The sequence below is a fragment of the Priapulus caudatus genome, unplaced genomic scaffold (genome assembly GCF_000485595.1).
Source record: "Priapulus caudatus unplaced genomic scaffold, Priapulus_caudatus-5.0.1 Scaffold229, whole genome shotgun sequence".
Lineage (NCBI taxonomy): Eukaryota > Metazoa > Priapulida > Priapulimorpha > Priapulimorphida > Priapulidae > Priapulus > Priapulus caudatus.
Window position 1 is genome coordinate 162,362 of NW_014577290.1, and position 15,956 is coordinate 178,317.

A 15,956-nucleotide genomic window follows, 5' to 3' on the forward strand; every position below is an offset into this window, starting at 1 on the left:
GAAGAGGCTGAAACGGTGACCACCCCCCCCCACACCCTCCCCCCGCTCGGTCGCTTGGCTCCCTCGCCTGGTCGCTTCGCGCCCGAGCAGGGGCGTGTGACGGGGGGGTGCGGGGGGGCCCGACCCCCCCCCCTTGCTCGCGCAGAAAACGCATCTGAGGGGGTCTAATTTTAAAAATAATGTATATAGTATACGTGTATAGTATACGTGTATAGGTGTATAGTATAATTACCAGGTGTGGATGAACAAAGTAGGCCTACTGATGTAGCACATCTTATAGTAATTTAACAGCGTTTAGCATCCATCAGCATTTTTTGCTATCACACGAATGCATTCACTATAATATGTACTTGCATTGAATTATATGCAATAACAAATTATTAATAACAAATAAAGAATGTTTACGTGCCACTGCATGTAAGTATGCATGTAGTATGTAAGTATGTATGCACAGTATGCAGTAATATATAACTAATTATATATATGTGTGTGTATTCACACAGGCTATGGTTCACACCCACTGATCTCTATAATATATAGATATATAATAGATTATATTATAGAGATCAGTGTTCACACCAGCTGCCGATAGTAGGTGGCGCTGTGACCTCTAATTCTAAAAAATCTTTAACACCAGAACAGCTGGGATTAGGCTAGTGGAGTAATGAGAGTTAGCAGTTTTTGTACTAGGAACATCCACTGAGGTAAGCTGCTTCTCATGATTTTGTTATGTAGTTAGATTTAATTTCCATAATATATTTACATCGAAATTGATTTTCAATATAATATAATGCTATATGACGCAATATAATATGTCAAAAATCCATTTCTGAATGTGCAATCCCAGTGGCAGTGCGAGTGGTAGGGCAGGCCTTGCCCTTAGCTCCAAGAAACGATAGAGCTCTAGGGTTAGAATACCGATATAGACATCCGGTGTATTGACGTTAGTCACACAGCCTGGTCGGGTTAGGCAGGCCTGAGCCTGAAAAGCAAAGGGAACACTGAACTAAACACTCGGATTGTAACGAGGAGGAAACTTGCATTGCCTGAAGATTGGTCGAAAGTAGCGATCTGGCTCAGATAATCGAGTACAAATAATGCTGAGCGTAGTAACGATTTCTCATGTTTTCTCAGCTGTTGACTGTGTTGTCATGTTTTCTTACCTGCCCTGATACTTACCGGTACTCCTTGCATAACAGCAAATGTACACAGTAAGGCTAACATGTCTTAGCACAATCACACATTATTTTCTCCCATATATACACCGATCTGCATTTTAAACTGGGTTTGTTTACATATTATGTCAACATCAATAGTATGTGATTCTCATCTTTCACGAGATTTTATCGACTGGCACCCTGATCTTTACAAGTCTACACTTTGTTACCTATGTATAAATGGCATAACTTTGCTGTTCATTAGCTGTATTATAACATATATCAGCATAAACTATTAGTAATTTTTCTGCTAATAGGTGAGACCTAATTTGTCTGCATGTTTTTATTTTTTATTTTTATTTTTAATGATTATGACTTTCTTTACACAATAAGTTGACACATAGATGCACAAATTGAAGAGTTTTTCACCATAGTATCTTGTGGTCGGCATCATACATCACATCCCCTAAAATCAGTTAGCATATATGTGTGCTTTATGTGAGCTGTCTATGCGAGCATGTGTACATAAAAATATCTTGTTTTCTCCCTAGGGAACCACTTCATTGCTGCCATCATGGTTGTAGAGCATTTGCACTGTGCAACCTGCTACAAGGTATCCCGTTGTAACAAAAGGCCAGAGGAGAACATTAGCTGTGTTATAGTGAACTGTGATCAGGAATGTGGTGCCAGGTTTCATGCCTGCAAAAAAGACGAGCACTTCCTTTTATGTCCAGACGAGCGAGTGCCATGCATCAATGCTGTGAATGGTTGCACGTGGGTGCTACCCCGCTCCAAGCTTGGCTCTCACCTACAGAGGTGTCCGGCTAGTGTCGTTTACTGCACGATGGAGTGGAATCGATGGCCTGTGTTCACTCAGGAGAGACATAAGAATGGAAACTTGCAGCATAAGAACCCTTACGCACGAGTTGGACAGTTAGACGTCGAGTTGGCTATGAGAGATCAGCGGATGCTGAACACGTCAATGAAGGTCAACGCTAAAACAAAGCGTGTGCTCAGGAACAATCTGACTCGTCGCTTCCCAGCCATGCCGATGCTGCAGCACCGGACTGTTTCTCTAGACTCCGACGCTGCTGACGACACCTCCACTGCGAGAACAACGTCCGACGATGAGATGGACACGCCGTGGGGGTCACGTCAGGCGCCTCCCGGCCTTTCAAGTAGTGTCTGTGGCCAGCTAGTCAAGGCAGCTGACCAAACATCGCAGCATTTGGATGCAGCATTGAACATGCTTGAGTACAGTAGCACTAAGGCAGGAGACAGCACAGAGGACCCGGCTTCAGCCTTGAAGCGTAAGGGTATGCTGAACCTCGACGCACTTGCAAGGGGTGAATACATCGTTTATGACGCACCTGCGAGTTCAGGAAACGCGATGAATGAGTATTTGGATGATTGCCAAATGGTCGATGAAAACAGACAAGATTTGGTGGATGGTGCTGCGAATGCTGACAGAATGAAGGGTGCTTGTCAATCTATTATTGCCCAGGTGTCACAGATAGTTGATCATATTTGCAATGGACATGCACAGAACAATGATAGCAGTCCAGCTGACTCAGAAGTTATAAAAACAAATGGACAAAGTCACAGGACTACATTTTTAGATGACAATGGCAACAGCACTAAGGTAGGCAATGATAATGGAACGACATTAGACAGCCATGCAGCAGTGCACAGTGTTCTGCCAACAATGGAGGCTTTAAAAACTGCTATCAAAGTGAGAGTCAATGACACACATAAGCCGATCGACCCTGTCACTGGCATAGAGGTCACACATGCACCAATCATAGATCCAGTGACAGGGTTAGATCTGGAATCAGCTGTTGTTCCAAAAGTGAGGAGTCCATGCTTTACTGCCTCATTGATGATACGTGAAGAACTGAAGAAAGAGTTGCAAGAGATTAAGCAAACACTGGGGAATACACTTTCTACACCCCAGCACATTGAAATAGTTGGAGGTGTTGAAGTGTCATGCTCTGCGAAAGAGAGAAGTCCATGTTTTAAGGCTTCCTTTGGGGGATTGCACCAGCAACAAGGTGAGCAGGAGATTAATAATGAGACTGTAAACAACGGTAATTGCCTAGAACTTGAAAATATAGAAATGACCCAAAGTGAAGAAGAGCTGAGCGAAGAGCCAGATACACAAGAGAATGGTGGTGGCAAATCAAGTGAATGTGCAGCAAGTCAACAGCTCAGTAAAATTTCGACCTTACCTAGTACAGCAGTAGCAATTTCCACTGATCAGCTGGATGCTAATACTACACTGGTTAAAAATTGTGAGGAAAGGGTTTTGTTAAAGAATGAAATTTCCATCTCTAGTTGTTTGTGGGACCAAAGTAATTCACAATCTTCAGGCAATAATGGCAGCTGGGTTTGTAACGATACTGATAAAAATGTTGAATACATATCATCAATGTTAGGTATAATGGATTTGCGAAGTGCTCTGACAACAGCAACTGTGAATGATCGAAGTGCCTTACGCATGTCAGGTGATGCTGCTGTTTCAGGTCAGGCAATATGTGACAGCTATATTCCTTGTAAAGCTAGCGGTGCCATTGAGAGTGTCAATCCACAAGCTAAAGATATCCCTGTAAATCAGGCCAACACAACGAATGATGCTCAGTCCACTTCATACACATATCATGTTTCTGCAAATCAAGTGTCTAGTACTGATCATTGTGATAGATACTCACCTCTCACTGTTCCTGAGAACGTTTTATCTGATGTGCAGAATACCACCGAGCAGCCTAGTTGCTATCATGTTCAATCGCATGGTGAACTGCAGGCCCAGCACCTCATTTTCCCATTAAAAAGTGCAGCTCCACCACCTCCACCTCCTCCTCCTCCACCACCACCACCACCTCCGGCACCACCGCCCCCTCCCTCATGTGGTGTACCTTTAATGACAAAACGAACACTGGGCCTGGACCTGACAATGGAATTCATCACGCGTTATCAGTCGAAGCCGAAAGCGATGTACACGTTCATGTGTGCTCAGTCGTTCCGGCGGGATGAGTACAGCTGGCACTACAAGAACGTGCACAGCGACATTCACGGTGGCCTGAACGGCTGGCTGGAGCAGCGCTGCCCGCTCTCCTGCTATGGCTGTATGCACTCCGTGCGCCGCATGTACCCGTGCGTGCCAGGTGCCGAAGTTGTCCACAACGACGTCATCGAAAGTTTTGGATGGAAGCCAGTCGTGCACACTGTGAACCAGCTGATGGGGAGGCTGAAGAAATCGCCGAGCCCGCCTCGAAAGCGCTCGCCCTCGCCCGTGAAAGCCGCGCTTGCCTACCCGGTGATACCAGAGGAAGTGGTGTGCGTGTATGATATCAGTCCGATTGATGCGTTGTCGTCGCTGCCATTTGAACTGCTCCGTCACATTAGTCGGTTTCTTGATGGCTTCAGCCTTTGCAACCTGGCTCTGGCTAGCCAGCTGCTGAGGGACGTGTGCTGCTCTCTTCTGGACGAAAAGGGTATCGTAGTTTTGGAATGGGAGCGACGGAAGTATGGCACCAACTACACCTGGCAGGTCGCTTACAAGGTAACTGTGATGCCGTGTTAAGGTTGGCTACTGTATCACGTCGTTGAAAGTGTACCTTAGCTTTTTACAATGACCACCATGCAATTACAATGTGGCAATAATTATAAGGCATCAATAATATGTTTTTATAATCTGACAATTAAAAATTTAAATTTTTATGAACATTTCTGTGTTTATGTGCAGTGAGTTTTTCATGTTTATAGCATCAATTCCATTACGAATTTGTGTGATTTTCTACCGTTATGACTGTGTTTGAGTGATTATTGCCCTGATATGATGGATTGTGTTTCTACAGAGATGGTTCTTTAGCACGGCATTTTCTCCCATCACCCAATGGGGCTTCGTTGACAACACAGGTATGGACTTGCACATGAAGACCTGTCCATTCTATGAGACCATTCGGAGAACTGAGCCCTTCTGCTATCCAGCTGAGCAGAAAAGCATCAAAATGGCACAGACACGTCGAGGGGACCTTCTCGCACTACAGCTAGACAAGGCAGCTTTATAGACTAGTACTTAAGTTCATGCTGTTCATCATTTGTCGAACTCTAAATTCAGCTGGTATAACATTATTGTGACACTCTTTATTGTGAGTAGGGACTGAAACAGCCAAGTAGTTCGTTGTAATTCAAGTGTAGTTTAGTTCATTTACTAATGTACTAAACAGCTGTTTCTTGAAAGTTTATATAATTATATATATACAGTGATCTCTCTGTACAGCCATCTTTAAACCATGTGCCCATGCATAATGTAATTTTGGTCGCTTTCAGTTTTCTAAACCCATGGTACTGCTGTGACATTTTGAGTTTTTGTTAAGCAACTGCATGGTAAAATTTGTATGTCTGCAGCCATGATCTCATCATTAGCAGTTTACGGACACACCACCGAAATGCATGCATTCAATTCTGTGGCTGCAGTCAGATTGCTTCATAAAATCTGTTATCACAGAGAGAGTCGCCCATGCATTCTAGCAAGGTGCGAGCATTGTAGTATTTGAGCGGTAAGATGTCCATGATGCATTATGAAAAGTCATTTAATTTCATAAAAGGCCATAGGCATAGTTCGCATTCTGTTTATTTAATTAAGTCAGTACACGAAATGTTATGCTGAAAGGAGGCTGTGCGTTTTGGATTTAGTGAGTGATGCATGCATGCATTACATCAAGAGCGTATAAAGAGGGAGAGCGTACAACGGTGAAATGCTGAAACCATGTTGCAGTATTAGTCGAATTAATAAACTTTCCCCGTATTATTTTGACGATTCTTTGCAGAATTATTGATCAGCTGTCCTACCTTGTTAATATAAAACAAACCGCATGTCCCTACGATGCCTCTACGCTGAGATAATGAGCGGTGAAAATCTGGAAATGCTGGAGATCAGTTTTTACTGCGACTGTCTCTCGTTTTGTTGACTGTATGTTGCTTCCGGTCGCCACTGTGTAGCGCTGACTCGATACGTTATTACTACAGCGTTGCTACATCCAGCGTAAGGGGCGGGTGATCACCATGGCGATAAATAACGACGTTTTTGTGGAGTAATGGCTGCGTCAATGACTGGAAATGCGAGAAAAGATAGTAGAAGGAAAATAAATTTCATTGTCAATGAATGACGGAAACACTCGAGGTTTCCCGAAGCTATCGCCAGAACGAGAGACAGTCGCAGCCACTACGTATCTCCAGTCGGTTTTCGGCGAAAATACCAGATTTTCACCGCTCATTACCTCAGCGTAGAGGCATCGTAGGGACAAGCGGTTTGTTTTATATTAGCAAGGTAGGACAGCTAACCACAAAGAATTGTCAAAATAAAACGGGCAAAGTTTATTAATTCGACTAATACTGCAGCATTGTTTCAGCATTTCACCGTTGTACGCTCTCCTTCTTAATACGCTCTTGATTACATGCATGTGATACAATTCTGAGCGATGCATGTACAGGTTTAAAGATTAGCTACTGTTCTCTCTTTAATGCGGTAATTTGTCACTCAGTCAACCCGTAGCGTCACTCGTACTATGTGTGTGTACGTGCATACGTGCATGCGTGCGTGCCTGCGCGTGTGTGTTGTATGTCTGTGCGCGCGCGTGCGCGTGCGCGCGTGTGTGTGTGTGTATGTGTGTGTGTCAACGAGAACACGTGTATGTTGTATGTGTATGCATGCGTGCGTGCGCGTGCATGCGTGTGTGTGTGTGCGTACGTGCGTGAGTGCGCGTGTGTGCCATCGAGCACGTATATGGTGTATGTCTGTGCGTGTGTACACGTGTGTGTCGTATTTGTGCATGTTTGCGTGCGTGCGTGCCTGCACGTGTGTGTTGTATGTGTGTGCGTGCGTGCGTGCACGTGCGTGTTGTGGGCATGTCTCGTGTGTAAGTGCTGTTACTATTGTGTTGTGAACTGTTCTAAAACTTAAACATCGATGTTATGTCTAAATTATGGATCTGTGATTTTAGGAGAATTCCGCAACTGCTACGTAACTGAATGCTTCTCCAGCTCTAGTATCACTTACAAGTAGAAGAAATTCCTGCACAGTAGTTCATAGGGCTCGTACAAAATTCAGTTTTCACTGAGACAAAAACAGTTTGTCGGAGTGGATGTATGTGCCATAGGGAGGGCCCACGCAGACACCAGCAGTAAACATTTCTTTATGCTGTACCTTTTATTTCCTGTAGCTTAATGAATTGTTGGGGAAACTATTCAGATATCGTTTAAATCGTTAATTACAGCTGTGACACTTATTAGAGTCTATTATTTAATTTTTTTATTGAAACATTGAAATATTGAGTCATTTCTGTGCTAAATGTGCGTGTACTTAGACTGTCGGGATATTTTGCACAATAGTCTAGCTTTCGGCTGTGATGTTTAACAACTGATTTTATTTAATATATGTTCTTTACATATATGTGGTCATTATGCAATGATCGTAATGTGTGTCGAAATCGGGATCAGGAAATAATTGTATTTACACACGATATGTAATGTACTGATACCTATATACATGCCCATTAGTCTGTTTATTTAATTTATTGTTGTTAACTGCTTTTTCCTTTTTAACGAATTATCGTGCATAAACATTTTACGGAAGATCAGACCAGAAACTCATTGAAATGAATTTATTAAGCCATTTATTAAAACACTGTATTGGACTGGTGTTACTTGAGTGTCATAAGAGTACGAGCTTCCATTACAATCGAGATTCTATGGAGAGAGATTCCATTACAATAGTACTCCTTACGTAGCAGTGCAGATCTGCATACGGCGTTGCCGCGACTGTCGGTACCCGCCATACACAACAGTTCATAACAGGACCGAGTTCCAGATAGCATTTCGTATAATTAAACCTACTATAGCTTACACGATGCTGTAATTCCATTGTGTAATTTTTTACATGTCACTTGGTGTTAATTAGAATTCGGTCGCGCACTGCTGCTTTTATGCTCGTAATATAGCGGTAATATATGGTTCGTAACTTCGTGGGTATCGGTTATAGATCATTGTATGCCATTAAGATACTGCTAGGATTCGTTGAAAATATGGATGGCAGGGCAGGAAGTGTGCAGTCTCGAGTGTTCCGTATCCGAATTCACACCGAAGATGTACGTAATTGTAACATGATAGTTAAAATGAAATGGAATCATAAGACAATGAATACAATAAATATAAATGTGTGTCACGTTATCGTACACATACACTTCCCAATACGTATTGGAAAATATTGCAATACGGTTTTGTCGTATTGCAATATATTGCAATACGGTTTTTGGTCGCAATACTCACCCCTAGTTAGGGTTAAAGTTAGGGTTAGGGAGTAGGCGAGGTACGGTCCGGCATATTCGATAGTAGTATTTAGTACCAGGGTACGTTCCGGTACCCAGGGTACGTTCCGGCAGTACCCTGGGGAAACTAGACCCTATCAGCCACACTTATCTGTTCTCTAACAAGTGAATGTCATAACTGTATGTAAGGGTTTCCTGTTTCTGCCAACAGGGTGTGAGAAGGCAGCACACACAAGAGCATGGAATAGTGCAGTTACAAATACAGCGATTGCTGCTGTACCGAACAAGACACCGTCGCACTCATACCTAGTATCTGAAGAAAATGAGCAGGTGAGCAAGTGTAATGTGTATGCCCATATGTCTGTGCACGTATGCGTATGTTGCTTCATGCACGAGTGCATATGTGTGCTTGTGTGCACGCGTACATGTGCATCTATACTGATGGAAACACGGCGTCAAGAGGGGGTTGACTTGAAAGCCTATATAGTGCTACTTTGACCCTCACAGCACTCATTTGTTAGCAAGTTCACGATTCTTTTTTATTTATACTCTCACGTTATACCTATCTTACACCTGCTGTATTGTAACCAGTGAGACATGATACAAGATTGCGTGGCACAGCTTTGCTGTTGATCCTAAGCGCTGCACGCGGATGAGACGCGCAGTTTCGCGGGATATGCGCACGCGACCGCAGGGATGTTCAAGTATGAAGCGCTGTCCGCAGTGGAGACGTGCCAAATTTGAGGCCCGGCGCACGTCTCTACAGCGGTCAGTGGATGGTCTGTAGTTTTAGAAGATGACAATGATTATATATGGACGATATTCTAGGAATTGGAGATTATAAAACAATAACAAAAATCGCTCAGTCATGCTCCAGATTAGCTGAATCAAAAAGATTAGAATTTAATATGAACAAAACAAATACAATGGTTTTAAAATTCACAAACAAAGAAAGGATAGAGAAGGAGATATTAATAGGCAACCAAGTAATCAAAAAATGCACCAAATATTCATACCTAGGGGATTTAATTAATGATATAGGCGGTTATAACGATATGATAAGAGTCCGAACTGAAAAATGTAGGTTCATGATCAGGCGCGGATTTAGGCCGGTTTGCACCGGTTTCCAGAAACCGGTCACAGGCCTCAAAATTCACCAGAATGCACCAAATATAGCCTAATTAAAAAAAAATTCCCGGTAGGGCATGCCCCCTAGCTGCAGAAGAACATATAGAAACTGGTCACCCAAACCCTCTGGAGCCGCCCCTGATGACGAGGGAAATATTATCATGGGCAGAAGAGCAAAATTATGGAAATCATACTATGGAAGCAATTAAGAGAAATTATACGAATGCACAGTTTTACATTCCTTCCTAAATAACAGTGAAACATGGACTTAAGGAAGAAGTAAAAATGTTGGAGGATTTCTAGAATGAGTGCCTGCGCAAAATAATAATCACGCAGAAAACGCAGAAAAATCTACCAAAAGGCATTGAAAGACGATGAAAACTCCAAGGAAAAATACGGAGTAAATAAAAATAACATATAGTTTCTATACGTAAATCGTGGTAAATACATTAAAAACGCATTATTTTTAGCTCATCTGACGTAGTCAGATGCAGCTTGTAGAATCGCATGATCGTCCGTCCGTCCGGTCGTCCGTCCGTCCGTCAACAGTTGGGCACAAATCTTAACCGCTCGACGTACGGTCACGATATTCGGGTCGTTAGTATTCTCTGGCTTGATGGTAGCCTCTATTTTTCTATAGTCTTTAAATGTTATATTTGTCAGTACCCGCGATCTACACATGAATGTCCATATATACGAACACACATTGATTTCCTGCAACTTGAGGTACTGATGTCGCAGTCTTTCGCAGTAATTTGCTCTTTACGTAATATATTCAAGTAAAATGTGTAGGAATCGATATATGTAATTTATGTGCGCTTGCTCAAATTTTTACAGCACCCAAGGATATTTAAATAGAGGTTATATCCTACACGGATGGAGTGTTACCACGGCAATTCAAAATGTGTAGTTGAATAAAAAATTGCATGTTTGTACCTACATCAGTGTTACTCTTTTCGTTTGTTAGTAAAATGTTTACGATTTAATTTTTATTTTTACGATCAAAAAGTTTCAAGGTTAACGTTGCGACAACGCGGTTAACGCGGGTAGTGTAAGAATTCGACAATGCCCGCTGACGTCATGCGGGTGACTACGGTTGCCATCACAACTCGCGCTGTATGATATCAGTTTCACTTGGAGGCGTGGCTTCTGTTTTATGATTTGCTGGAATTACGAGAATTAAATTGGCAAGTAATTTTTAACTCTGCTGTCTCAAGTATGCCGTGGATATAGCGCAATACCGGTCTTGTGCACCGATTTGCAGATATAAAATGACAGATATAAATTAGCGGCATTGCATAGAACAACTGGTAAAATGTTTAGTGGCTTCAAGACGCACGAGAATAAGCAAGCGGTTAATGAGAACGAACAGCAACATGCAGAACCTGAGATATCTCAAGCAACTTCTCCGGGTCCTAATGAAACTATCCGCGCCAAGCAGATGACTGTGTTAGAAGCCCATGGCTATACTCTCGGCAAGACACTTGGTCACGGATCGTATGCTACGGTAAAAGAAGCCTACTCGTCACGGCACAAAACGAGAGTCGCCATCAAGGTCATCAGTAAGAGAAAATCTCCATCGGACTTCATTGACAAGTTTCTTCCACGTGAAATCGAGGTAATAAAGCTGCTCAAACACAGGTGCTTGGTGACGTTCTTGCAGTCAATTGAGACCACTAACCGTGTGTACATGATAATGGAAGTATGCGACAATGGAGACCTTCTAGACGTAATCAAGACCGAAAAGTACATTGCAGAACGGCAAGCGGGCTTCTGGTTTCATCAGCTAATAGACGGTTTGGTGTATCTACACAGCAAAGGTATCGTCCACCGTGATCTCAAATGCGAGAACCTGCTCCTCGACAAACGCAATACATTGAAGATAACCGATTATGGGTTCGCGCGCTACGACGTGAAGTCTAGTGCGGATGTTGCCACTGTGCTCAGTGAGACATACTGCGGCAGTTACGCGTACGCTCCACCAGAAATTTTGTGTGGAATCCCGTATGACCCGCAGAGAGCGGACATTTGGAGTGCGGGCATCGTCCTCTTTACGATGGTCTTTGGTCGCCTGCCATTTGATGACTCGAATCATAAGACTTTGGTCAAACAAGTACAAGGGAAAATATTCTTCCCGTCCGAGCCGACGGTTCCTGGAGATTGTAGAAACCTAATAACTATCGTCTTGTGCAATGCGAGAGAGCGTGCCACCCTCAATACTATTCGGCAGGATGATTGGTACAAGAGAGTCCGACCTGAAAACATCATGATTCGCGAGAGCATCAAAGCACTATCGACGCACGAAGCTAGCTATACTCCACCTAGACCTCATGTGATACTCTAAAATACTTTGCAATTTTTATTTTCACTGTCTCGTGCGATGCTCTGGTGAAATGGTGTTGATAAGGTATATAGCTATTAATAAGCGATGAATTTATTATGCCCTGTTCCATATAAACGTTATAGAAACAGGATGATCAAGAGGGTTAGTCAATTTTCATTTTAACATTTAATTATACAATGAATAATCTTAAATGCATTTATTATAACAGGGCGTCTATATTTACATATATTACAGAATTCCAGTATATTCTAACTAAACATATTTTTCTGTTGTATGATTAACAATGTATACCAGATTTCAGTTATATTCATGCACGCATGTATATATAATATAACAGTCTATGGATACAATGATAAGTACAAATTTGAAGTTGTATATTTACCTACATCCGACTATATCAGCAACTATTTATCGTATTTTGACTTCCAACATCTTAATTTGTCATATACAGCTCGTAGAAGTTCATTTTTGTGTTTTAAGAGTGTGTTGTCTGACACGGATTCCCTTGGCTTAAAGTTTTTGCTATTATAATGATGCAAGTATGCGATCTCAACTGGTACAACGTAATCGGTAAAGCCCAGTACATAATCGCGTGCAAAGTGAATTCCAACTTTAGTGACAACCTGTGGGTCGACGATAGATTTGGTGCGCCTATACGGCGGAAAGAATTTCACCGACCTTGCAAGGTTATTTGTAAATTGCATATCACTTTTCACTAGCGGGCAGTAATCACCATCCATTGACGTCACGCGCGTATCAACGCGTCCGAAGAAGGAATTACGGAAGAGATATGCACCAATATAGTCTTTCGGAAATAATGCAAGCATTTCGTTCCACGTCGCTTGATGGTTGGGCACGATAATCTCATCCATATCGTACAGTGCCGTGTACCGGAAATCATGGCGGTACCTGAAACATTCATATTGGCGTGACGATAGTTACTATTTGCGCTTAGTTCAGGTTTTCATTTCATCATCAATTTCACGCAAGGAACGGCATGCGTATCTATTATAACACGTCATAGAACGAAACTGTATAAGATGAATTAATAATAACATTATTTTAACCAATTATGATTAGCAATGTGACCGCCAATAAACTAGCATATAGTTCGTTAAAGAAGTTGAAAGATACTGTTCGTTATATCCCCTGCATATTAATATGTAGAATGATCCGATAATGATATACCTGTGCAAGCAATCATTCATGCATGACACCTGGCCCGCGTAATGAATCTGGAGACGCGAATCGCGTGGAGTACCCGGGTGAGTCCATGTGGTAAGCTTGTCCATTATATTCCACTGCACTACATCCACAAAGCCTTCGGTCTGGTACTCTCGAATTAGGCTCTCTGCTGCTTTTCCCATGCTCACATTATATACAACCACCTTCTCGACGCCTAGAATTCGGTGCATCTCGAGAGTCTCTACCAAAGGGACGATGTCAGAGAAGTCGTTCATGATCATCGGAAAACATAAACCAAACATCACTTTCGTTCGCCGCCAGACATCCGGCGTGTTCAGAACAGCGAGAACGTTTCCCGGGGCTGTGTCGCAGGACGTCGCTGCTAGCGATATTGCGTAGGGAATGTCGGGAGTCAGAGGCAATGGACATATATAGTAGAACGATGTCCACGGTCGTTCGTGGTGGAATGGAATTTCGTCGGCTTGCGCAAGAACTGTGACGACTCCCTCTCTGATCGCCCATGAGCTTCCGGCTGTCTCAAACCACATAACGCACAGCAGCGGCCGCGAGTCATCCCGTCGCGAATTAGCGACGATGCGCACGAAATGAGACTTTTCGTAGTAGGCGGAAAACACAATGGTGTCGCGCCCTTTCACATCTTGCCATTTTTGCTGGTCTCGCACGCGTGGCTGTTTCGCATCATTCGAATCGCAGATCACCATGTCGGCATCCACCATCTCTTGTTGATTGAACGCCAGCCCTCTCCATCGCACTACCTTACGTTTGCCACTGGCCCGCCACGCGTAGACGATAACGAAACATACAATTCCAGCTAGCAGTAATCGTTTCGCCCGTCGCATGGCTAACATCCTTACTAATAGTGTCATCTGAGAAAACACAACTATTCACTTATTGTTTCGTTATAGATGCTTTACATCATTATAGATCATTATAACATAAAGATGCGAAAACTGCACTCCAAAGGCACATATAGCACTTAACATATTGCATGTAAAAACGTAGGCACAAATGTTACTGGCACAACAGCCTGGAAAACAATGAGTATAGCGTGATCCCAAGATGAGAACAAAATGAAGCGAAGCGGCTAGCTTACCCTATAAAAGTGAGTGCTACGAACAGACCATTGTCGCGAGGTACAGAGCGAGTACGCAATAGACCGTGGCTAGTAAAACCTGTTTCCATACGCGGAAGAGCACGCTATATAAACCTAGCATAAATTTAGCAGGCAAGATATAGCTGCAGATAATCTGGACCCAAAGTACAAAGCAGAATAACCAGAACTCGATCAGGAATTGCCTAGAAGAATCTATACATGCCTGGATGTATGAAGCTAAAATGTCACAATGAAATTCCAAGCTAATTTTGGTTGAAGAAGGTTTATGCTCCTTAAATCGTATAATTTCTATGGCATTCTGTACTGTCAGTGTTTACTTATGCCACTGCCAGTGGCCACTGCCTGTGCATGTGGTGGTGATAGTAGGGTGTAGTTTTTGCCTGCGTTAATTAATTACAGGTGGCAGCTCTCTATTTCAGCCTGTAGGATTGCGAAGGTAAATAGATGAGTGCTTACCTATTCTGGCTTGCAAATAGTTGTTGCTATACTTCGTACGATGGGAGCTTCCATCTTTAATCTTAAGACACTCAAACGTACGCGCCATCTCGTGGCAACTTTCATAACGATCCCAACGAACATTTCTCGAGAAGGTTCCTGATACCATCCCAGTGTTCGAAATAAGGGCTATCCGTTTGTCCGTACTTGTCCATTTCCACGGAGGACAAGTAGATCTGTTCAGTAGCTTGTCCGCCGGACAAGCAGCTTTTAAGAGCAATTTTTCATAATTTGCTACCATCGCTGGCCGCTGCTGGGAAACCCGAGTTAACATAGTATAAACATGGGCTGCCGGAGTGCCACCCGAATTAACATATAGTATAAACATTTATGTGAAGTTATATAAAAACGTTACCGCCTTGCTAGCTCCACGAAACGCGTCTTGCTAGGTTAGAAGACATCAGACAATCAGACATCTGTATAGACAATCAGTCGCACAGCCTCGTCTATGGCAGCCGAGAAGGGACATAAATGATATTTATGTACCGTCATTAAATCGATTTATGTACCGTCATTAAATCGATTTATGTACCGTCATTAAATCGATTTATGTACTGTCATTAAATCAACCAATCAGATGCAACTTATTTGTGCTCAGCCAATCACAAACATGGAATTATGTACCATCATTAAATCGATTTATGTACCGTCACTAAATCATTTATGTACCATCATTAAATCAACCAAGGCGAGAAGTGACATAAATACTTCCTTACATAAATTAACCAATCACAGCCTACGATACAAAGATCCGCCAGGGCGGCGCCAGCTATCTTCCGTACATAATTCGCCGCGCTGGCCGGTGCCCGGCCATCATCGCTACTAACTTGCCTACGTTTTGAAATAAGCCAGATCGGAAAGTCCCGCCGCCATATTGAGGTCAAAGTGCAAGGGGCATAACATTGCCTTGGCGCGCCATTGAGAAGTACGCGAAAAATGTCAACGGTCGTGCGTTTTACTTTCTGCATTAACACAAACATTGCACAATATCCAAATTAGCACAATCATATTTATAAATGTTTCTATAACAGAAAGGCACCCGTGAATTGAAGTACGATGTTATTGAAAAGAAATATAGATGAAAAACCTAGATGTTCCGAGGCAGCCGTTATCTTTGTATTAGACGGGTCCGCGCTCGACAGTTCCACGCGCATTACACTGACGTCGCGTGAACTGTTGAGCGCGGA

General features: G+C 42.8%; 4 protein-coding genes across 5 annotated transcripts in view; 3 read left to right on the forward strand and 1 right to left on the reverse strand.

Annotated features, from left to right (window-relative positions):
* Positions 1–648: 648 nt before the first annotated feature.
* LOC106807716 (F-box only protein 30-like) lies at positions 649–5,922 on the forward strand. Of its 2 annotated transcripts, none has more exons than XM_014810150.1 (3): positions 649–704; positions 1,709–4,716; positions 5,012–5,922. In XM_014810150.1, the coding sequence occupies exons 2-3, from the start codon at positions 1,732–1,734 to the stop codon at positions 5,222–5,224; spliced, it is 3,198 nt and encodes a 1,065-aa protein (XP_014665636.1). In that variant the 5' UTR covers positions 649–704; positions 1,709–1,731; the 3' UTR covers positions 5,225–5,922. The 2 variants fall into 2 exon arrangements, with proteins under 2 accessions (XP_014665636.1, XP_014665637.1); XM_014810151.1 differs by lacking the exon at positions 649–704 and adding an exon at positions 860–908.
* Positions 5,923–8,693: 2,771 nt separating this feature from the next.
* The window catches only part of LOC106807715 (alpha-1,3-mannosyl-glycoprotein 4-beta-N-acetylglucosaminyltransferase C-like), a gene marked incomplete at its 5' end in the record, with an annotated part of 31,628 nt that continues 24,365 nt past the window's right edge, over positions 8,694–15,956 (forward strand). The window contains 1 exon segment of the mRNA XM_014810149.1: positions 8,694–8,812. Coding sequence (XP_014665635.1) covers positions 8,694–8,812 — 119 coding nt within the window.
* LOC106807714 (testis-specific serine/threonine-protein kinase 4-like) lies at positions 10,214–12,016 on the forward strand. The gene has a single exon (XM_014810148.1). It carries the CDS (start codon positions 10,926–10,928, stop codon positions 11,952–11,954), a length of 1,029 nt encoding a protein of 342 aa, XP_014665634.1. The 5' UTR covers positions 10,214–10,925; the 3' UTR covers positions 11,955–12,016.
* On the reverse strand, positions 12,136–14,224 carry LOC106807713. The gene is made up of 2 exons (XM_014810147.1): positions 13,143–14,224; positions 12,136–12,863 (listed from the first exon to the last, which is right to left on the reverse strand). The coding sequence occupies exons 1-2, from the start codon at positions 14,024–14,026 to the stop codon at positions 12,359–12,361; spliced, it is 1,389 nt and encodes a 462-aa protein (XP_014665633.1). The 5' UTR covers positions 14,027–14,224; the 3' UTR covers positions 12,136–12,358.